General features: G+C 36.0%; 2 protein-coding genes across 2 annotated transcripts; both read left to right on the plus strand.

Annotated features, from left to right (window-relative positions):
• The first annotated feature begins 293 nt into the window (after nucleotides 1-293).
• On the plus strand, nucleotides 294-11,328 carry LOC119787306 (nuclear receptor-binding protein-like). The gene is made up of 18 exons (XM_038291094.1): nucleotides 294-576; nucleotides 749-1,118; nucleotides 3,296-3,418; nucleotides 3,805-3,906; nucleotides 4,008-4,097; nucleotides 4,240-4,280; nucleotides 4,402-4,496; nucleotides 4,998-5,081; nucleotides 5,250-5,308; nucleotides 5,394-5,492; nucleotides 5,598-5,730; nucleotides 6,126-6,216; nucleotides 6,617-6,667; nucleotides 6,980-7,115; nucleotides 7,258-7,311; nucleotides 7,431-7,494; nucleotides 10,719-10,774; nucleotides 11,198-11,328. Exons 2-18 carry the CDS (start codon nucleotides 894-896, stop codon nucleotides 11,255-11,257), a joined length of 1,563 nt encoding a protein of 520 aa, XP_038147022.1. The 5' UTR covers nucleotides 294-576; nucleotides 749-893; the 3' UTR covers nucleotides 11,258-11,328.
• Nucleotides 11,329-14,918: 3,590 nt separating this feature from the next.
• LOC119787307 (keratinocyte-associated protein 3) lies at nucleotides 14,919-23,872 on the plus strand. The gene is made up of 6 exons (XM_038291096.1): nucleotides 14,919-14,931; nucleotides 17,399-17,583; nucleotides 22,058-22,117; nucleotides 22,211-22,408; nucleotides 22,508-22,642; nucleotides 23,133-23,872. The coding sequence occupies exons 1-6, from the start codon at nucleotides 14,919-14,921 to the stop codon at nucleotides 23,202-23,204; spliced, it is 663 nt and encodes a 220-aa protein (XP_038147024.1). The 3' UTR covers nucleotides 23,205-23,872.
• Nucleotides 23,873-23,903: the final 31 nt, after the last annotated feature.

Below are 23,903 nucleotides of genomic sequence, written 5' to 3' on the forward strand. Positions count from 1 at the left end.
CGTCCTGTACTAACCCTGTTAAATTATTACCCTTAGCCCCGAGCTAATTGTAGTAAACAAATAGATGAACTGGTTTAAATAGACTTTAAAATGAGCAAACAAGTTTGGTATCTGCTATTTTAGACTCTGGATACACGTTGCACATAAGAAGCAATATTCAGATGTTTCCATCGCACAGGGAGCAGCGGGTAAACAAGGCTTCGGCTTGTTCTGCACTTGGAACGTGATGTACTGGAAGCTCAGCAGCAGGCTGCGTTTTCTCTGCGCAGCCTGGCGCGCCTCACGCCCCGCCCACCCTGGATCACAGAAAGGGACTTGAGATGCTACATTTTTTTAAGGCGAACTAGCATTTCTGTTCTATACCTCTTTTTTACGTTTTTTGTCAAGATGTAACTATAATGTATTTGTAGATGTTTTGTTTTTTGTTTTTCCCCCGCTGTAATATTTTTAATATGTTACTTTTATGCGGTTTATAGGCGAAACTAAGTAAATGATGTGGCTTTCACTAGCTTATTAGCCAGGGGAAAGTTAGCAAAGTAGTGGCTGGCTGAACTTTTAGCTAACTGTGTCATAAAGGTAAGCTAAACATTTTTATAGCTCTTTTTAATGAATCAAAATGAGTAATATAAAGGAAAGAAATTCGATAACTTTAGTACACCATTTTAAAGTGATTTAATTCTTACATCTTAATCACCTGGATGGAGCATGTTAACGTTCAAACTACTCTGCTTTGTGTTCTTGTTAACAGTTTTTCTTCTCTGGGCGTTTCATCGAAGATTTAAATGACATTATATCCTTAATCAACTCAGTTCGAAGGCAGGGGATCTCCATCTCTTTATTTCCGGTCAGAATCAGGAATCTATAGAAACCAGGTCAGAATAAGGTTTGCTGTCATGTCAGAGGCAGAGGAGAAAGCTGATCCCGGTACTGATGCGAAGGCAGAGTTCACAGCAGGAAATCAGTCCCCGGGTACAACGCAGGCACAAGGCGGGACACCTGCAGCTGGGTCAGCGAAGCCTGCTGCTGCCTCAGCGACCGAGGATGAGGATGAGAGCGAAGATGAATGTGAGATCCTGGAGGAGAGTCCATGTGGCCGCTGGCAGAAACGTCGAGAAGAGGTGATCAACTGTCCTTCCCACTCACTCAGCACTTCAACATTACACAAACATTACCATTTATGTTTACACAAATATTGCTATTTATTTTTATCCACATTTCCTTCTCACTTATTTAGCAAGGCTGAGAGAGACTGAAAAAGTGATGCTATATTGTAGAAATTTACTCCCTTTTAATTGATTCATTTCAAATGGAAACGAGCTTCTATTTTGCTCAGTTTGATCATTAAGTTTTTACAATAGCAGTTTAGATTATTTACCTTCCTATATTAACTCTTTATAGGACACTCGGTCAAATCCTTTGAAAATCCACATTTCAAGCCAATAGTGTTATTGGAATCCAGAACAAGACCTTATTACCTTTGTAACATTTTGATGGCAAAAATAAGTTTTTCTATAAGAAATTCATGAAAAACAGAAGGAAATGTTTTTGGGTACAACATAACCTTAGAGGCATTAATGCTGATAGTGGCACTTATAGTTTTTTGTTTATAAACCTAAATATAATTGTTAACTAGGCTTATTAACTTTTTAGCTTGACTTTTTTAACTTTTCCATTTAGCATTTTACCTTTTCTTTTACTTTTTAATGAGCTTTTTTCTTGACTTTTTTCCTTTTCCCTTTTTAACTTTTTACCTTTTTTTTTCAACTTAATTTGCGGTACGTAATATATCATTCAAGTGTTCATCTAATTGGTCAAATGTTAAAATAAGATGCACGGCCATGTAGCATTATCTTTGCTGAATGGCTGGATATAGATCTTGTGCTTCTAGATCTCACTGAGGGACGGAGGGGACTCCATTTGTAAGGGGTATTCAAGTGATCAGAAATTGTAACTTTCACTATAAAGGGTTAATGACTATCAGTGTGAGTGTCACTAAATGTAAATATTAGCCTGCGGGATTATTCCTTGTTGAAAATGTCAGCCCTTATTTTGATTGATATGTCAAAGGCGTACCACCATGATCCGATCCAGCATTCTCATAACAGAGATGGACTGAAATCTGTGATGTCAGTGAGAGAAAAATGCTGATTTATTTATTTTTTTTTTAGAATATTGGCTGCATTATTAGAAAAAACAGTGATGAGTGTGTGTTTTTAAACTCTTCTGCTAATCTCTATCTCCTCAACATTTATTCCGAATAGTGTTTTTAATAATGTTGACCAAGCAATCTTGGATGGAAAATATCTTTGCTGTATTACTTTGAGCTTCCTGTTATCGGCTGATGTGTCTTTAAGCATCTTGTTTTCCACTGACTTAATTTTGGATACTTTAGTGATACTGAAAATAGCTTAGAGTCTTCTTTTCTCAATACAGACTTCCACAATACAGACTTCCACAATACAGACTTCCATAATAAGACATATTATGGCCAGCAAAACACATTTGAACCAATTTATGGTGGGCTCACCTGTGTGCAGAAAATATATAAAAACATTTTGTTGTTTGCAGTCTCTGGTTAGAGTCAGTAAAGTTTGTACTTGTCTTATTCCACTCAACAGCTCAGTTTTAAATCTATTTTGGATATTGGATATTTTTTACCTGTACTTCTTTTACTTCCTTATAGCTGTGATGTAAGCTCCAATTCCATTGTATTGCACTTGTGTATAAATGTTTAGTAACTGATTAATGATATTTAAAGAAATTGAAATGATTTGAGTCTCCAATATATGTAACAAACTGACAGATATGTACAAGTGAAATGCTTGGTGTTTTTGTTAAGTTTACCAAAGGAGTTTATCAATCCTTAAAGGTGTAGTGGAGGATTTTCTCAATAAAAAAAAAAAAGACCCGTCCTCTTCACGCTTAAAAAAGAAAAAGAAAAGCACATGCACAACTCTGTACCCGCTCCTGAGAGGGAACGCCTATTAAATACATTGGAGAGTGTGCACAAGTCCAATTCCCTTTTTCACGCTCTTTTTTAAAAGTTGCTGTTTGTGTTGCTCATACAACATCCAAAAGAAGTTTGTTCCACTATGTCAGACTCGCCACCTTAATGAAAAATGGGGACGAATGATTGACAAATAGGAGGATAACTTATTTTGATGATCCAACCGGGAAAAGAACATCCTCCATTATACCTTTAATGTGTCGCTCTTGTGAACCTGTATAGATTCTCAGCTGTGCTGCATCAGAGATCCTTTATCTAACAGGTATTTTCTGGTCTCCTTAATCACAGGTCAATCAGCGTAACGTCCCCGGGATAGACGCTGCATACTTAGCGATGGACACAGAGGAGGGAGTGGAAGTAGTCTGGAATGAAGTCATGATTTCAGAAAGGAAAAACTTCAAACCTCTAGAGGTGAGACTCAGTGCTTCAGGTGGGAAGAAAATAAGTTAAATTAGGTCTATTTGATTGAGCATTGAACATTTTAATGAAAAAAAAAAATTACTTCTATCCTGATTTTTGAGGCACATATTCTTCTATCCGCCTAACGCTTTCATCTTTAGGAGGGCAATGACCACTCTTCACATTATATTCATTTGATGAAGGGATTGAACAATTAATTGTGATTAATTGATTGTTGAAATAGTTTTCTAACGGAATGGATAATTTGTGTACAAAAACTCTAAAAACATTATATATATATATATATATATATATATATATAAATAAACATTTTAATTGTATTGCTTTGATCTGTAATCATCTTTATGCTGTTTTTGCTTTTTTGAAATATGGATCAGGAGAAAGTCAAGGCTGTATTTGATAACCTTATTCATTTGGAACATGCCAATATTGTCAAGTTTCACAAATATTGGGCTGATACTAAGGACAACAGAGCAAGGGTGAGTCTTCCCTTATTTTAGACTCCTTCCCTTTTATTCAGTTAAATAGTACTCAAATGTTTTCATGTAGATAACATCTGCCCATGTCTTATCTCTGCCAGGTGATTTTTATCACTGAATATATGTCATCTGGAAGCTTGAAGCAGTTTCTTAAGAAAACAAAGAAGAATCACAAAAGTATGAATGAAAAGGTATGGTGAACATCTGTTATTTTTTTTATCTGTTTAAAAAATAATTCTGTGCTTTATTGCTTTCTTGTATGTGTATGCCATGTGCGCAGTTTAGCTGGTTTAGCTTATTGATCCTTCCTTATTGAGCTTCTTGATCCTTCAGGCGTGGAAGAGATGGTGCACGCAAATCCTGTCTGCGCTCAGGTCAGGTTCCTTTAACAGAAGTTTACATACATTTATGTCCTTCTTAATGGTTTAAAGGATGCCAGTGAGAGCTTTCTGTTCAACTTTGAATTTATTTATTTATTCTCGCCATGTTTTACAGTTATCTCCACTCGTGTGATCCACCGATTATTCATGGGAACCTTACCTGTGACACAGTCTTCATTCAGCACAACGGGCTCATTAAGATTGGATCAGGTATAAGATTACAGCAGTTTCATCCCAATGGCTTTGATAACTGAGCTTAAGCTTTGTTGGAGTTAAATTATACTGAATTGTAAATAAAGGAACTCAAACGTTCAGTTGACTTTTATTAGCTAGTCACTACATTTCTGTAACTGGATGTAGAGATTCAATAAAGGTCCTATTTTCCCTGTTTGTTTTTATTTTATGAGAGGTATGGTTGTTTATGCACCACTACAATGATATTTTTCTTTTAGACATTCCAGTCTGTTAAACAATATCTTCTGTATTTTCTCCTCCTGCTGTCTTTGATAATCAAACAATTATATTAAGCTTTAACTACATTATGATCTGTTTAGTTTTTTCTATGAGTGAATTACTGAGGTCAAATCTGTGTGTGTTTGGCTTTAGGGAGGAAAAATAATTATTTTTTTATATTCTCTTTCTAAATCTCATGCATTTCTCTAACCCTTTCATGCTGAAGTTAAAAAATAAGGAACCTTTTCATTTTTGCAGTTGCCCCAGACACCATTAACAACCATGTGAAGACGTTCCACGAAGAGCAGAAAAACTTGCACTTTCTTGCCCCTGAATATGGAGGTAAAAACCACCAAATTAAGAATTCTCTGTTTTTCTTTTTACATTGTGAGACATGTTGAAGTTTTTAAAAGGGGTTTAATAGATAATGATGGGTAGAAATATTTTTCAAAGTCTGTTCTGAGAGCTGAACAGTGATGAGGTTGCTTTTGATTGTTTCTGCTACTGTAGCTGATAACGACGTGACCACGGCTGTAGACATCTACTCATTTGGCATGTGTGCCTTAGAGGTGAGAGAGCTAATAGGATGCATCATATATATATTTGCCTGAGCTATTTTCCCCTGCAATCTAATCATATGCTATTGTGCTGCAGATGGCGCTTTTGGAAATTCAAAGAAACGGAGAGTCCTCCTACATTTCTCAGGAAGCCATCGACAATGCTATACAGTTACTGGAAGACCCGCTCCAGAGGGTAAGAGTTTTAATGTTCATGACTATCTGTACGTCAACAGTTTGTAAAATTCCGTTTTCACAAGCGGTGTTTGTTATTCAGTGCATTATCTATTTATTTTTTTAGGAGTTAATCCAAAAGTGCCTTTCGTGTGATCCCAGTATAAGGCCTACAGCCCGGGAGCTGCTGTTTAACCAAGCTCTCTTCGAAGTGCCTTTATTAAAACTGTTGGCTGCACACTGCATCGTCAGCTACCAACGTGAGTCCTAAATACACACACGTATAAACATACACAGAAAAAAATATCTATGCTTTTATTAAAGTAGAGAAGAAACATGATGAGGATTTTAGGTTTGACTTTAACAGGATCTTGGTGGAAAACTAGGTGACTTCCTCTTAAACTGGGTCTTCTCAACATCTTTACTCGTTGATGCTTAATTTATGAAACTGAGTTATTTATTAAATCACTCTATTTTGGATTTCATAGAAATCTCTGCTGCCATCTCCTTTTTAAAAAATTAAGGCATTTTCACATTTGACCATGTGTCGCAGGATTATTGTCTGCTAATACAAAGAGACATCTACTGCATTCAGACAGTTACTGGACTTTCTAACGTAACAAATGTTGCAAATTTCTCTGTTTCTTTTGTCCAGACATGATTCCTGAGAATGCCCTGGAGGAGATTACCAAGAAGCTGGATCCCAATCTGGTTATTGCTGTGACTAAAGAGGATGTTCAGCTCAAGTAAGGGTCAAAAACTGCCATTCGGGCTCAGATGAGGCTCTGCATCCTTTTACAGAGAGCAAAGTTTAAGACTCTTACCTGTTCAGTTGCAGTGATGAACAACTTCCGGTTGGGTTGGCTGTACTTGTAGAGGGTTGATTCTTAACAAATGTTTTCTGATGGTTATTTTAGTATTTTTCATTAAATATGCTCAGTAAAATAAGTTTTTAAAAGCAGTGACAACAAATTGGTTCAGTGTTACCAGAGTTAAAAAGATTGTACAACCTGTTGGGCATCCTAGTTCTGTTATTACATTTGGTCTAAGGAAAAAATGGTATTACATTGTGTTTTGAATATGATAGAAGGCCTTAAACATTTCGTTTAAATTATATTTATCTTTTTTTTTTTTTTTTTTGTTTAGGTTGTCTCAGTTTCCTGCCTTGGAGCTTGATAAATTCCTGGAGGACGTGAGGTGAGAAACAAAAAATGTATATAACAGAAATCAGTGGATTTCAAAGGTTTAGCTAAAAGGTTATTATGGGTAAGTTCCTTTTTAAGGTGATTATATGACCTTTACTGTCTGACCACAGGGAAGCAGCATTGAGCCATCCTACACACTTGGTGTTAGCATTGGTTTTTCTAGTGATTAAATTATATTTATTTTATTATTGGCCTCCAAAGGTTTAATCCTAGTCTTTATTTGGGACCTCTGTTTTATGAATTTAATCTATTTTCTCTAATAAATGACCTCTTTCTATCATGTGCTCCCCAAATCTCTGCTCAGGAACGGCATTTATCCCATGACAGCCTTCGGGGTACCCAGTCCCCAGCAGACTCGACACAAAGCAGTCACATCTCCTGTTGTCATTCCTTTGGTCAAAACTCCCACACCTGAACCGGCAGAGCTTGAGACACGACGGGTGAGTTCAGTTTATTACTGCATCCGAGACGGTTCATTGAAAAAACTATTAAGCGCTGCCATGATGCAGTCTGCTTTTACATCAACAGGTTTGACAAGCTTTATGTTTTTACCTCTTTTCAGTTACTTGTTTTCTTCTGCAGGTTATTCAGATGCAGTGTAACTTGGAATCTGTTGAGGAGGGAGCAAAGTATCATGTAAGTGTGTTTCAGAGAAAAGCTGTACTTTTTGTCGAACACATTTCTTAACTTAAAACCTGGTTTTGTTCTGTCATTAAGTCAAAATGTTTATCTGTTTTCTGCTTCTCTCCTCTTAGCTCACATTACTGCTGAAACTGGAAGATAAACTAAACAGACATCTAAGCTGTGACATGTTACCTCGTAAGATCACACTCATTGTTTATCACCTGCTGATACATCTATATTGCCTTCCAGCTGTTTTAGATTTTCTGTTTTAGATCACTGTTCTGAGCACAAAAAGCACAAGAATGGGATGTAAAAAAACAAATGACAGAGTAAAATCAAAAAATATTTAGCTGTGGTTAAAGTAGGAACACTGATATAGTTGACAAATATTAACCAAATATTTGAGTTATTTCTTTAAATTGTTCCTTGGTGTTTTTAAAGACTTACAATCATGGCTTGTAAAATCAGACACAATGTTGTTTGATGCTTTTATTTTTGTGGTTCCCACAATGGTTTGAACTTCAAAACCTTTGCTTGGTCCACTACCTCAGCTGCCTTAAAAAAGTTAATCCAAACCAATCAAAGTATTTTATGTTTTGGCACATTAGAACTCCAGACATATATATTTTATCATGACTTTTAAAGGAATTGACAGCCAGAAAATAGTGTATAATTAGAATGAAAAGGAAAAATTATTTATTATTTAACAAAAAGTAAAATGAAAGCCATAGGAGATATAAGAAATCATGTTAATAGCTTATGCTCTGAGAAGGTTCCAAGTACCCGGTTCGAATCCCACTGCCTCCACTCTGGGTTCCTGAGCAAAACCCTTAACCCTAGATTGTTCCCAGGGCGCCACACAATTGCAACCCACTGATCCCCAAGGGGATGGGTTAAATGCAGAGGTAAACTTCTCCAATGTGAGATTAGTTCAATTATTATTATTCTACAAACCCTGTTGGGCACAGAGCCTCCATGTGGAAGATGGTGCTCTGGTCAAAATGTCACTTGTTGGCCTACTTGCAAAACATATCTGCTCCATATAAATGACCCCCACTAAAACAGGGTGGTGGCTGCATCAAGCTGTGGAAAAACAGCAGCTTCAGAGGAGATGACTGATGATAAGTGCACAACAGTTTTCTGTGCTACTAATTTGGAAGAAAACCTTTTTTTAGGCTGCAAAACACGTGACACGGTTGGATGTCTCAGTGTCGTACTTGTGAAAATTCTGATTGACCTTAAGCTGTCATTTTCTGTAGACTGGGGAAAATGTTGCAGTCTCTATACGCAAAGATGCTTTAATTATACTCTAAAATTACTCAGGGCTATCACTATATCAAAAGATGTTTTTACAAGGTATTGACTCAACGGTTTTTGTGTTTTTCCTGTAAAAATTATCATTTTCTTCAGTTATATAATAATTATAGTTTACATTGTGATGGTCCGTCACAATGAAATCCCAGTAAATCTGTGCTTTTTTGCCGTTGCAGTGGGATAAGATCTTGAATGTTAAAGCAGTATAACAACTGTAGAACTAATAACTGTCATCAAGTAAACAAGCAAGATTTCTGCTGGAGAATTAAAGTGGTGATTAAAATGTCTGCTGCCAACCAGCTATTTAACCTTAGGTCATGTGTTAATACACCACTCATTCTTTAAATAATCATGTTTGGAATATAGATACTGCTGTTGCAGAAAAGGTCAGCTTCACAAAGGTCAAGTCAGCAGATTCTTGAAATGACTAAAGATAAGTTAAGGAATTTCCAACATCAGTTATAAGAGTGACAACCCAAGATTGAAAAGGAAGAAAAATAAATGAAAGGCAATACAATATTAAGCTTCTCTATTTTTATATTTCCTTCATGAACAATGTGAAGGAGAACTCCAGGTATAGGTGATTGGCATAAAAAGCTCCAGGTTTTCTTCTCTTTTTTTTTTTTTCTTTATCTTTTACACCAGTAAACTCAGTGTTGGGATATTCCACGTGTTTCTAGATTCAAATTTCTTTTTTTTTTTACGCTTTGCCCCTGAAGTTCACATCTTGTGTGTGAATAATTACGATGAATGCCACAACATAATGTCATCCAACTGGACAGAAAGTGTTGGCCGTAAAATCTGGTGCCTGTCATGCACTCAGAGGTATGGTCGGCATGTAAAATGTTGCAGACGTGTGGAGAATGTGACGGGCTCCAGCTGACAGCTGTCACCTCCTCTGCTCATCTCTTACTAGGCCTTCACGACTGTCTCTCATTAATGCTCGCTACATCCAGTCATTTGCTGTTGTCGCTCCTGCTTCTCAATTCACACGTCTGTCCCTGCACTCTCACTCCCTAGTTCCACTGACATGCATGTTGTAATTGTATATGTCTTGCAGTCCTGCACATGCTGAAAGCCTCCCTTGTCTGCCAAAAGTCCAAAGTGTCACTGCTTGGTCACCAGATAACTGATCCAATCCAGTTTCACCCCCTGGTTTAGTTTAATAGCTCTTTTACTTTTACTTTCATTCATCTGCAGTTCAGGATTAATCATTGCATTTAAACCTTTAAAAATTAGAGATACCTACTTATTCTTTTATTTATTTATTTTTATTAGTTTTTTTAATGCACATAAGGGCACCCTTGACATTGTAATGAAAGAATCCATATCAATGTGCTCTGAATAACTGCGACATATTATTTTGTTAGTGTTAAAATGCATGTTGCTTCTTCATAAGTATGAAGGTTTGATATTAATATCTTGGTAAGGCCACGATTCTCCTTTGACTTTATGCAAATTGGGCATAAAACGGCGCTTACTTGAGTCATCTATTGTGAAATTTAGAAAATAAAAACCCTAAATTAAAGGTCATTAAAGAATTTGCATCAGAAATGTTTACGAATTTTGCACTATTATAGTATTGATATAATATTTGCCCATCTGGAACAGTTATGTGTATGGTTTTATTTAAAGACATCATTTTTATTTTAGCTATAAGTTTTGTTCCTCTAATTTGTCTTTATCATTTTGTCAGGGAAACTATTGTAGCTGATAGGCATGATATAGTTTATTTAAAACCCATGACTCATTAAAACAGTGCAACGATTTCCAGGCTTAAACATTTATTAATATCAACATTTTATAAACAGAACCAGATTTTCTGGTATAATGGAATAATTTACAATCTACCAGAGGTATAAATAGTCTGGAAACTTACTGTATATATGAGCTATGTGTTAAAATATTGATATGTTGAAATGTTGCATTTTGTCCTCTGTAGATAAAACCTCTAAAGATATCTCTTTAAAGTTGTTTTGGTTAATCTTTAAAGTGTAATTATTAGTTTAAAATGTTTTTGGAGACTGAGAGCACATTATGAGCCATTAGCTACTGTAGATCATCACATTAAACTTTGCTTACATGATTGTCACTAATTGTTTCAGATGAAAGTGTTCAAGATTTGGCTGAAGAGTTGGTGCAGCTGGGCCTGATCTGTGAGGTGGGTGTTTTTAGCTTAACTCAGGCTTGTTTTGGTTGTGGGACTCTGCAGTTAGATCTGCTGTTCCTTTGCTGTAGTGCGGGCATCCCCAAGAGTAGGTCCTCGAGGGTCGCTGTCCTGCAGGTTTTAGAGGTTTCTCTGCTTTAGCACAGCTGATTCTGATGAAGGGAAAGCTCTAAAACCTGCAGGACAGCGGCCCTCGAGGTCTTACTTTTGGGATGCCTGCTGTAGTGTAATCCGAACCAACCTCATTGTACAGAAGAAAATCATTGCATACTGCAGTAACAAATTATTGTGATGGCGAAGTACTGAAGTAGTTTTACTAGATTCAATTCTACACATATTTTATGTCTTTTAAAGAGACTGTAGCTTGTTTCCTGTAGCTTCTTTGTCTCTGTTTAATTAAGTCTTTCCTCTCCACAGGTGGACCAAATAAAAATCTCCTCACTGCTTGAAGAGACATTTAGCCAAGCTCTTCAGTAGCACATATCACCAGAACATTTTCAGCCTTGTTACTTGCTCCTCGTGGATGTACGGCATTGATTATCATAAAAGAAAAAAAAAACTTTTAAAAGCACAAAACATCCAGCGTAAACCCAGATGCCCCCAAAGAAACCAGCAGCTGTGAACTTTTCTGTTTTGCTACAGGCTAAGTAATAATTGCTCGGCGAGTTTATCCCCAGCCTGGAAAACCTTTAAACCATTGCTTTCAAGTGTGCTTTGTTTACATGAGGAGCTGCCTTGTTTGTTTGTTTGTTTCCAGGAGTTTGTCTAAAGCACCTTGGAGATCTGATGGTCTCCTACTCCAACCTGCTGGTGTTGTCCCTTTGTTTTAATGGCAGCACCTGGACTCACTGACAATCAGCAAAACTGTAGTTTCCCTAGAGACTAGTATTCCCTTTCCATGCACAAAAGAATGAGCCACGCTGCTCGTTTCCATTTCATTTTATTCGGTTCTCATTGTGTTTTTTTCTCAGTGTTTATGCCTTTCTTTTGGATCATTCTGTGCTTTTTTTTTTCTGATAAAGCAATTTCCTTTTAAGTTATCCATGTGGACACTTTGGTTATCCGGATGGCAGACATGCAGCTTCTGTAGGTGACTTTATCAGAAAATATTCATAATATAAAAAGCCTTTATGAAATGAGAGAAGTTGGTGCATTATGGTATTTACTTTTTGAAAATGCATAACTTGCTTTGAGGTACTGTGAATTTGGTGTCTTTAAATTTCTGTTTGTTTTTATATTTATGTTTTTTTTTCAGCCTGTCTAAATGCTTTAAGGTTCTTTTTTTATTATTCATATATATATTTTTGTTACTTCTGTTTACAGTTGCTGCTGTCTAAGTTGACCAGTTAGTTTTCCCTTTCTCAGCTGAAAAATTGTGTAGTGAACCATGGTGTAATAATTTGTTACAGAAAGGTCTTTGCTCCATTGCTGTGTTTTATAAGAAAAACAGGTACTTTATTTCAAGTGGTGTTTGCATATTTTCCTTTTACATACAGCTGCCCTGTTGTGGGTCTGAGCCAACAAAATACTTTAGTTTTTAATTAGGTACAACTAAAAGCTGATGTACTATAGGTCATAGGTAGACTGACATTTATACTGGCCTTTTTGAGTAAATCAGGGTTTCTTTTTCTTAAAGGTCAAAAATGTCTAAAAACTAAGTATACAGTATAGCAAGACTACAAAGAATTACTGGTATTTTTTTTTACTTTGTTCCATAATTTGATGCCTTTTATATCCTCCTCTAACATTTTCATGAACTCTTTAATTACTCAAGCCGATAAATAAAAGTCGAGCGCCACTAGGTCCTGTTTCACATTTATTCCACGTACTGTCTGCTCTATGCTTTATGTTGTCAGTCTTGGTGCATTACTTGTCAATGTCTTTTTTTTATTATTATCTTCTATCATTGTGAACTTCTAAGATTGTATTTTCCCAAAAGTTGCCCGAGTCAACCAGGAGAATGTAAATGGGCCACCTCAGAGCACAGAAGTGGTTCAGAATTCAGTTTATATTGACTGTCTGCTACCTGTCTTAACTGTTATTCTTTTTCACCCCATTCATTAGCGGTGATTAAACTGGTTATTAGATAATCAACCATTTTTTGCAGCTTTAGTCTGTTACTCCATGATGTGTGCTTTTGCTTATATGTAGGTATTTTAAAGGATTGTATATGACACAGATGTCAGTAAACGTGTGCCTTTTTGATGCTTATATTCTGTCATAGTTGTAGAAAAAACTTCATTAATAAAGATGAGATCAATGTTCTTCCCTCGTTAACCTTATTTAATCTTCCTAGACAGAAAAATCTAACTATAATACTACACGTTCTTGCATAAACCATGTTACGCTAATCTACATGTTGCAAAATGCCAATACCTTGGATACCTTCATTGTCAGTCACATCCATTGTTGGGATATATATATTTTATTAGTGTTTGTATATTCTGTTAGGTTAATTGGCTTCTCTAAATTCTCCTTAGGTGTGAGTGTGTGCGTGAATCGTTGTTTGTCTCTGTGTGTCTCTGTGTTGCCCTGCGATGGACTGGCAACCTGTCCAGGGTGGACCCTGCCTCTTGCCATAGACAGCTGGAGGTAGGCACCATATATATATTAGGGGTGTGCAAAATAATCGTGATGATGATGCATCGTGATTCTAATTTTCGTGATCTACTGAATCGATTCTTGATGCCAAGAATCGATTATTAATTTAAAAAAATGAATAAATAAAATTGCATGAATGGTTGGCGAACATCAGCCAAAAACAAGTGCAATACCACTTCCAGTCCAGTAGATGTTGCTGCAAATGTGTTGACGCACGCTGCCTTGTGTCACAAGCATTTTCGGCCGTGGGATACTGTGCCGAGTCATTCAAAAACAAAACATGGAGGAGAAAATATGGCAATGCATCGCAATAATTCAAGTATCGTGATGCATCGTGATAGAATCGCATCGTGGCCTGTGAATCGTGATTCGAATCGAATCGTGACTTCTTTGGCAATACCCACCCCTAATATATATATATATACACACACACATTTACCTTAAAGCAGAAGAAAATATATCAAACCAACTCATTTTTTTTCTTGGCACATTTAATGGCCCACTTTAGTATTGAGCTACTTTCTGGCTGAGTGGTTGATTTAACGAGTCATTTACATATTTATGCCATTATTCTTAATTATGGCACGGTTACTGTGGTCTTCCATATAGATGGGCCTTTTCCTTTCCCAAAACCTGACTGAAAACTGAACCTTGAACATGGCAGAGTTTCATCTCCTTGTCGTTTACTACCTTGTAAATCTGAAATCTCCCTGCAGCCAAAACCAAGTGGAGTGCATGAAAAATGAAGGCATATACAGCTGAGGGAAGGAAATTACTTTTATCAAGTCATACAGGGAAACAGAATAAAGCAAGCTTCTGAAAGATATTTTAAGTAATAAATTTCAATAATTTATTTGTTATTTTTTTTATTTAAAAAAAGTAAGTGCAAACAAGTAAGGCAATGTGGAAGGCATAGTAGAGGCAGATTTAAAAAGGAAGTACAAGGCATTATTGATAAGGAACAAAAAATAAAAGGAACAGCTGATAATTAAATATTAAATAATTATTTTATTGTTATTATGTACTTCGGTGGGCAAACCCATCAGTATTTCAGTCAGGTATTATTATTATTATTATTAGGGTGCTTTTGTCTGATTTCTGATTTTATTTTTTTTTTCAATCCAAATTATTAAGATATAACATACTTTAACTTAAATAGATAATGGAAGAGATTTAAACAAAGAAAAAAAAAAAGCAAGATATATTACATTTCTCCAAATATTTCCTGAGTTACGTAAACAGTGTGTATACATGTTTTATTGTTGATTCTTTGGATACAATTGAAGTTTTTTATATATATATATATATATATATATATATATATATATATATATATATATATATATATATATATATATATATATATATATATATATAATTTTCAAACACAGGGAAGAAAGTTCGACCTTTGGAAAATTTGGTTTTGTGTATGTGGAATTTTGCAATTAGAATAATCAAGTTAACCAAGAGTTGCATTTTCCTATCATTATCTGATTTCCTAAATTCTTGTAACGTAAAGTGCGTGCAGTACGCAATAATGTACGTCACAGGTAATTCACAGGTAAATCCTAGCGCGTCATCCAGGAAGTGGACAGACGGACGTCCGCACGGGACGGAGCGACTAAAGAAGCTTTTGTTTTTGAAAAGTTACTGGGGAAGAAGTAAAACAACACCATAAAGAGAAAAAAAAAAAAAACGTTTCCAGCCAGCCAGCAGAGGATGTGCAGCTTCGGTGAGTGCGTGTTTCCATGTTTTAATGTATGTAATTAATAAAAGCAACGTGTTTTCAAAGGCCGGTCAATGGCTGCAGGTCCTCTGAGTTTTACCTGCAGTGGCCTACAGGATCTGAGCCAGTTTATTAAATGTCTGCATCCTTTGTTGTTTAAAAAATGAATCCTACATTCAATACAAGTTACAGATAATGCAGACCCTTTGTGTGCTGATTATAAACCTGTCAAATAATGGTAATAAAACAGATAAAGCAATATATTAATGTTAAACGTGAAGTTTTGAATAAACGATTACAAGTATGCGATTTACATCTTTTCTGTAATTCAGTAGCTATAGAGTGGAAACAGAAATGACCCCTGGTAGATTTAAATGTAAAGAATTTTATTTTCTCCAAGCCTGCAGCTCCAATAGCCAAAGTTCTTCATAACTTTGGCTAAAAATGATAAAGACTGGAATAATAGTTTTAAATAAGAAACAAGATTAAAAAATGAATTTTTTTTCATGTCATTAATGTATTGAATTTTCAAGAAGAATGACAGTAAACTTATTTTTATCCTTTTGTGTCATTAGGTTAAAAAATTGGGATTTCTTTTGTTCAAGTTTAGTTTTTTCTTTATTTTAAAACTTCAGATTTAAATAAATTTATGTTTCTTCAAACATTTTTATAAATCTCCGGTCTTAGTAATAATCAAATAATCAAAAAGGTCATTTTACAGCTGCAGCTCTAAACAAGGTTTTAGCTGGACTGAATGCAAAAAAAGCTCTTTGTAATGAAAATGCTGCAGACCCTGGTCCAGAAGTAATTAGGTCCCATTCAGAAATCTGCATTGAGTCTAATGGGAGCTGCAGATTAGGGGGATGGCATGGCGCTTTCTAACATGAAAGAGTCAAATAGAGAAATATAGCAGTAGAAACATGCAAAAACTGGTCTGTTATTACATAAAGGCTTTGATTGATTATATTGTGAATAGGGCTAAACAATGAATTGGAATAAATGTAATTTATCGATTATTGTTAAAATCCTCAAGTAATTTAGTAATCGATTGATCGTTAACTGGAGTTTAGAGACTCTAAAATATGCCTTTAGGTGACAGATCAACCAACCCTTGAGCAACAATTAAACCAAAATTGTAAGAAAAAGATATAAACATTTTGCATTTAAGATAAGAAACCTATTCGTCTGTCAATATGCTCTATCCAGAACTCCTCAAGTGGAATTGTTTTAGTTTAATTTCGTAAAAACTCTTCTTTAAGAAACCTTTTGCTATCTGATTATTAATCGATTAATTGGAAAGAATAATCAACAGATTAATCTCTTTGCAAAATAATCATTAGTTGCAGCCCTAATTGTAAAACAAATCTGTTATTTAATCTGCTATTTAATTTAAAAAAAACCGTCCTTGTATAAATTAGTGCCCTCTTTACATTTTATAATAATTTTAATATACTTGCCACATTTCTAATCAAAACCCAATTTAGTAACCTAGATGAACAAAAATAGTTTTAAATATATAGTTTGGGACTAAGCTGTGTAAATACAAATGTGCAAAAAAACCTTAATATTAGGGCTGCAACTAAAGATTATTTTGGAAATCGATTAATCTTTTGATTATTTTTTTTTTATTATTGATTAGTAATTGGACAGTCAAAGGTTCCTTAAATAAAATGTTTTACGAAATTAAACCAGGGGAAACTAAAACGTTTTCTCTGTCAGCTGAAGGCATGTTTTAGAGTCTCTATACTACAGTTAACGATTAATAAATTAGTTGACAATTATTTCAAAATTAGATTAATCCAATTAATTGTTTCAACCCTATTTAATACGCATTTTGGTTTTGTAACAGGCAATTATTAGAAAATTCTTTTCATTATGTTTATTCACATAGCAAATCTATGCATTAAAATAAACCTTCTTCTTTTCAAGGGCTTATATGAGGTGAAAAAGGCTTTTTTAAATCTAGCTATATTGAGTCCTAATCCATAGAAAACCCAATTGGATCCTAATTCTGATGCAGTATTAACTTTCAATTATATGTGTGAATATTTTTGGTTAAGTGGATTTCAGCCATGCATTGTTATTAATGGCTGCTCAAATTCACCTAGTGATATTTTTAACCATTCAATCTAAAATGTCTGCTTAAGTCCTAAGACTTGCATTTATTATAGCTGCAACAGTAATAATAACAAAATAAACTTTTTGTTATTCAAACTAAACCTGCATGTAATTACAGCCTTGCTTATTAGCACTAAAACTTAACAGCTATTTTTGTTGTTTCTGTCCTCCAGATAAGGAGAAGGGGCCCGGGAGGCTGATGAAAAAGGGGCTGATTCTCATCCTGGTCGGCCATATCAACTTTATCCTGGGAGCTATCGTCCATGGCACCGTCCTGCGTCACATTTCCAAACCCAGTCAGCAAATTAGTACCAACTACACGGTAGCCAACATCATTTCTGTCACGTCTGGCCTGCTGGTGAGTTACCTCTTCAGACCATTAGTTTGCAGTTTGGATGGTGAAACGGAACCAATTAAAAGCATTTAATATGTGTTATTTGAACTCTTTGTCTTGATATAGTGTTACACAATCCAAGGCATTATTGTAATATAATGATATATTTCGAAATTACTTTATTAAAAAAAGCTTAATCTTTGTTCCCACTCAAATCTAATATCACATGTTGTGTGCAAACACCCAGAGGTAAGTAAAGTTCCCAAAAACTGTACTCAAGAGTAGAGATGTCCCGATCCAGGTTTTTGCACTTCCGATCCGATACCGATATTGTTTTTGGACTTCCGATCCGATACCGATACTGGCCGATACCAGCATATCCGAGCATGTATTTAAGTTTAAGTTAAAGTATTTAGCCTTAGTTGTAAGACTCATGTTGAAAAGGGTTTTAGTACTCTTGATAACATCTAGCCAGCTAAATTAGGTGAGATTGAATAAAACACAATGCTTGGTAACAACAAACTTAACTGTTTATTAAGAGATAAACACAAACTGGACAAAATTACGAATAGCAATCTGAAATTGCACAGTGAGCAGTAAAACCGTAAACAGTTAAAGATGCAAGTATTACTGTAAGTTTTAATAACAATGCAAAACAGGGGAACACTGGCGCAAAATAGTGGAATGGATCGTTTCAATCGGCGAAACTGGAAAATACGGACCGGATTTTTTTTTAAAAACTGGATCGGCAGTCTGGATCGGCATTTTACATGCTTTGCCGATACGCATTTTTTAGCCAATATCGGCGTCCCGATCCGATACGTGGATCGGATCCGAAGCCGAAGCCTACTCAAGAGTAACATTACTTCATCACATATTTACTCTGTTAAAAGTTTCTATCCAAGAAATTAAAGGTACACTATGCAACCGGTGTTGATTTTCCAGCGAGGCTCCCCCCAGAGGGCGAAAGTAAAAGTGCACTGTCGTAAATATGCTAAGCTTTTCTCCTGGTTTCTCCGTCAAGCCAGGCGCGGTTGTTTTGAGCTTAGCAGCGAATGACTAATGCTGCGTTCGCGACAGAAGCAGCGAGTTTACATGCAAAGTCAATGGTTGACGCGCGTCAAGGCGCAGCAAAAGGTCCCGCGGCTCGTTTTGAGCACCATGCGCAGCACGTCTGAGCAGCTGAAGCAGCGCATCGGGTGCGTTTAACGCAGGGAGAGAGACACAGCGCTGATGATCACTCCTCTTAAACAGTTTATTGACGCCTAAATTAACTTAAAATGCAGAAATCTGCCGGCAGAATATTCAGTTTGGATTATTTAGATGAAAAACACCTACCAGCTGCCGCTGCGAACCGCTGCTGATGAAGGGATCCATACTGTCGGCGCATCCCTGGTATGTGGGGGTCTGAGCGGCTCCGACAGAAAAAATATTGAAGGCAGGATAATAATCTGAATGAACTGACTGCACTGGTTACGTTTTCAGTTGTATTTTCTCACTTAAACACATATTAAAACTACTTTATTCCCACTGATCACAGCAAATATAGCTGCAAGGCAGAGAAAGGATAGTGAAGCTCCGCCCAATGCGCCTCAGACACACTTTTGCACCGCGCAGCCAGAGCAGCAAAGCTGCTTCAGCCGTGCGTCAGAACTAACTGGTACAAGCAGCAAAAAGGAATCAGCAGACGCGATTTTGCTGCTTTTGCTGCGTGAACGTAGCATAACTGCACTAAGATTGCCACTGTGCTAGCAACGAGAATGCTTTTAACTGGGGGCATGTAGCAGTTCTCGCCGTAAAGCAAGACTGACTCTCACGAGACTTCTGAGCCCGTGGGTGCGGGTCGGTGCTCCTGCAGGTGCAAGTGCGGTATTTCCCCCACAGACCACCAGGGCGGCCGAGAATACCTTTGTTCAACCTGAAATGACTCATTTAATCATCCATAACGTTATGGAACACATTAATTAACTGAAAAATGTTGCATAGTGTGCCTTTAAGTCAAGCAAGAATGAAAAATTATTAGGTAAAAAAGGCTCGTCAAGTACTAAGCAATAGAACTACTTACTCGTCAGGATCATAACATCGGATTTAATATTCTAAAAGTTATGTAAAATTAGAAAAATAACATTCTATTTGAATGCTTGAGTTGAAAACAATGAAATGAAAAATAAACATAGGCATTATAATAATATCTGGTTGAAGATGCACTTTTTAAAATATATTTTGATAAATATTTTTTATAATAAAACTTATGAATAGGATATAATATGGTAAGTTCCAGTAACATGATAAAGGATTTGCATTTCAAACAACTTCCATTTTTATAGAGTGAATCACACAAATTGGTATTGATAATGTAGTGAATTACTCAAGTAGTAATAATGCATAATATTTCTATTTAAGTAAAAATTATAAGGTAGTAAAAATACCCCTTAAAAGTATAAAATGTTTTCTATGTAATAGTCTTAACAGTTCTTCCTTTTCACTGAAGTTTTTCTTTTTTTAAAGCAGTACTGTATTTTTATACAGGGTTATTACACAGGGTGTTTGCATGTATATTTATATAGATAGGTATTTATTTATATAACCATTGCACTGGCTATAAAATAAAAAGAAACAGGTTATTGCACGGGGTATTAAATTGTAATTGCACATTATGCATTGCACAAGTTATTGGCATTATAGTGTCACATTGTAAAGTCTGATGCCAGCAGGGATGAATGACCGGCAGTAGGGCTCCTTTTTACAAATGGGGTGTAAAAGTCAGTAATGGGTAATACAGCGATGGGCAACTCTTAAGTTTTTTTGTTTTTGTTTTTGTCTTTCCAAATAAGCAGTATGATATACAATAGCTTACAAAAAAAAAACTGGTCAGGGTTGTTAAAGATTTTTATTGATGAAAAAAAATTTGAAAAGTGTACAGTGTATTCAGCTCCACTGACTGAAACTTTTGCAGAGAAACAACCTTTGGTTGCATTACATCTGCAAGTCTGAATTCACACCAGACCAAAAGCAGACTTTAGTTTTTCATTAGGTTCACATTCAGACTGATAGATCCTAAATATGAGAACATACTGTAAATAACAACACAGCTGCCACGTGTGACAGAAATTACTATGGCAGGACGGAGGACAGAACTGTTAATGGAGGGAAATTACCATCAGTCCTTAATGGATAACCTCTTTATTTGCTTTTATTAAAGCTGCAAAAATCATTTCATCAAGAGATGCTCACTTACTTTTTATTTCTTATTTTGTTCCTGAGGAACACAGTGCCCAGTGCTCACAGCATGATGCTGCATGACATGTTCTGGGTGTTAGTTTTCCACCACACATCACATTTTACTGGTAGGGCAAGCGGTTTAGTTTTTACTTGTTACATTTTATCCGTGTTTGCTTTGTTTCCTACATTCCAGAGGGGATACTTACATTTTTTCCAAGAATTTAATACACTGTTGCGATTTTTTAGATAGAACAAACTCTGTGACTGCTTTAAAATTCGGGGGTGTTGACATATCTTTGCTTTAAACCTGTCCACAGCCGTGTCCCTCACCATGTGGTCTTTTGGTTGGTGTTCATGATGAGGTTTTTACCAACCTCTCAGCTCAGCTGCACCCTGGTGGCCGACAATATTTCCATTTCAGTGTAACCAAACAGAGCTACCAGTCAATACTTTTAATTACTTTGCCTTTGTACATACTCCCTCTCTTTTCTCAGTCCACTGCAGTGTCCAAGAACAATATTTTTTGTTACATATGGTTCATAATACAGAGATGTATGAAGCAGATACTGCCCTGTTAAAAAACACACTACTTGTAATATGGATGGCTAATGCTATCAGGTTATTATGACAACGTCTGATTGTCTCAGTCTGTCTTGTGGTTTTCATGAGATTTTGCACAAGCATTGTTCTCACATTGCTTCCCCCTCTTATTCCATTTTACAATTCAAACAGACAGGAAACATTTTGTGTTCTGTGATTTTTGTTTTTCTTCTGCATTGGGAAAACAATATCACACGCAACATATTAATAGTTGGCTCCCACTACATGCTCTCTGTGCAGTAATACTGCAGTGTGTTTTCCTCTGTGATCAAGACGGAACTTGCCTGTCATGAAGGAGCTGGTTCCACAAACCAATCGGTCTTCCCTGGAGGGCAGGACTCATTACATTCATTTAACAGATAAACTGACAATAGTCAGAAATAGGATGGTGGGAACTCTGTTTCTCGTTGAAATGATGTCCAAATGGCTAAGTGGGTCATAAAAAAGGCAGAGAAAACATATAAGGATAACAAAATGTATGGATTAGATTTAGGTTCTGTTAATGGCTTTGTTCGTGGTTTTCTGTGCTCTCATCAGTCTGCTTTTCTAGCCAATGATGTTAATTAAAAATCCAGTTGTACAACCTGCGGCTAGGATTCCCAGCTATCCCGCATAAGCTAATAAAGTCTACATTGTGCATAGTTTAAATGCTAATCTTCTCATTTTGATCTCACAGAGCATTGCCTCTGGGATTACTGCCATTGTGGTTTCAAGGAACCTTCATGGATTTAAGCTGGTAAGAGTTTAATTGGGTTTCAGATACTGAAACACATCAAATTGTGTATTTTCTACCTGCAAAAACGGTTTATGATGATCCCTCTGTCCTCAGCAAATAGGGCTTCTGGTGTCCTCATTCCTGAACGCTCTGCTTTCGGCTGCGTGCAGTGTTGGTCTCCTCTTGGCCATTAGCATCACCATCGCCCAAAATGGGAGTGGTCTGATGCTTGGATGCAATGACACAATGGTGCCCATTAACGCTCGTTCACCTGTCAGTGCACAGTGCCCATTTGATACGACACGAATCTATGTGAGTGAAAGGGAAACTTTTATTGGTTCTTGTTTGTTATGTTAAATAGGTAATCATTAATCATACTGTACTTCATTTCCACTTCCTCCTGCCTGTAAGGACACTACTCTTGCGTTGTGGATCCCCTGTGCTGTGCTGTCTGCAGTTGAGGCCGGAGTGTCAGTGTGGTGCTTTGTGGTTGGACTGGCTCTGAGAGGCCTGGCACCCTGTGGGAACAGCTACATCAAAGAGCAGGTGGGTTTCTCTGTGTAGGGCAAACAGATGTGCTTCAGGGCTGTGGCTGTCTGAATCTCTCTCTCTGACTCACAGCATTTTACTGGATCTGGCTTTACTTAATTTAAATGCAGAACTAACTCATTTATTGGATATTCCCTGTCAAATCACCCTGGGGCTTTCCAAATTAAGAGTTTGAGTACTCAGCAAATTACTCTGGCATTTTTACCTTTTTTTTCTTTTTAAAAAATCTAAAAAGTTTTTGATTTGTTAAAGTAATGATTTTTTTTATTTTATATATATTTATTTTATATTTTGAAAATAATTATAGGTGGTTTGATGTACATAGATGTATATGTATTACAGTAAATCTAGTATATATATATATATATATAGTTGTTAAATTGAATCGCTCACTACTATTGACGTTAATCCATTTTTTTCATTGCTCTGTAACTAACTACAACCTACCGATTAATGAGAGTTATCATGTTTTCCTTTTTTATCCTAGTTGGAGGAAGAGGCTGAGCGCTCTCCACCAACCCGCCGTTTGATGGGTAAACATTTCGATGCTGAGGCATGAAGCACCTCATATGTTTGTTCCAGTCTTTCCATTTCAAACCAATGACCCTAAAGTGCCGACTGATATAAGGATTAATATGTGCTTATATAAGAGTGTGACTCTTGAGTGTCCTAAAATGGTGTTTTTGTTTTTTTTTTATTGCCAAAGCTGTACGATCATAGTTTAACCATGTAGAGATTAGTGTTTATAAAATGTAAAAATGTTCAGATTCTTAACCACTCCATAATATGTGAATATCAGAACACGCCATTTCATTGTCTTTTTTCTTTCTTTTTTTTTTCACAAAATTCAGCCTTGATTTTAGTTTTGATACTGGAAAAAATGCTTTGTATGCTATTGCCATAAAATTATAAGATAAATAGGACATATAACATTTCAGGGAAATTTCTTTGATAATTAAGATATTGTTCAAATTTCTTTATAAAACCGATTATTAGTTTTTTGTGATATAACTTACTTTAACTGCATTGTTAAAATAAAATGTAAGGAGTATGTGAAACATTCCTAACTCTTTTAATGTTTTATTTTCCATACAATTTCATACAAATTTTCCATTATTTTTCAATTTTGTTGTTTTTTTTTTTTAATCAAAACTGAAGAGAAATCGTCAAATATGCTGTTGGAGGAATGTACTCTGAACTGCCTACATAAAAAAAAGGTTAAACTCACCAAAACTGTGTGGACTGAGTGCATCTATTT

This window comes from Cyprinodon tularosa, unplaced genomic scaffold (assembly GCF_016077235.1).
Source record: "Cyprinodon tularosa strain WSP-4 unplaced genomic scaffold, ASM1607723v1 ctg293, whole genome shotgun sequence".
Lineage (NCBI taxonomy): Eukaryota > Metazoa > Chordata > Actinopteri > Cyprinodontiformes > Cyprinodontidae > Cyprinodon > Cyprinodon tularosa.

Coding starts and splice junctions, on each gene's coding strand:
- LOC119787306 (XM_038291094.1), top strand. CDS start 894: ATGTCAGAGGCAGAGGAGAAAGCTGATCCCGGTACTGATGCGAAGGCA. Junction 5,731..6,125: donor CTGCATCGTCAGCTACCAAC/GTGAGTCCTAAA, acceptor TCTTTTGTCCAG/ACATGATTCCTGAGAATGCC. Junction 10,775..11,197: donor AGCTGGGCCTGATCTGTGAG/GTGGGTGTTTTT, acceptor TCCTCTCCACAG/GTGGACCAAATAAAAATCTC.
- LOC119787307 (XM_038291096.1), top strand. Junction 22,118..22,210: donor ACCTTCATGGATTTAAGCTG/GTAAGAGTTTAA, acceptor CTCTGTCCTCAG/CAAATAGGGCTTCTGGTGTC. Junction 22,409..22,507: donor TTGATACGACACGAATCTAT/GTGAGTGAAAGG, acceptor CCTGCCTGTAAG/GACACTACTCTTGCGTTGTG.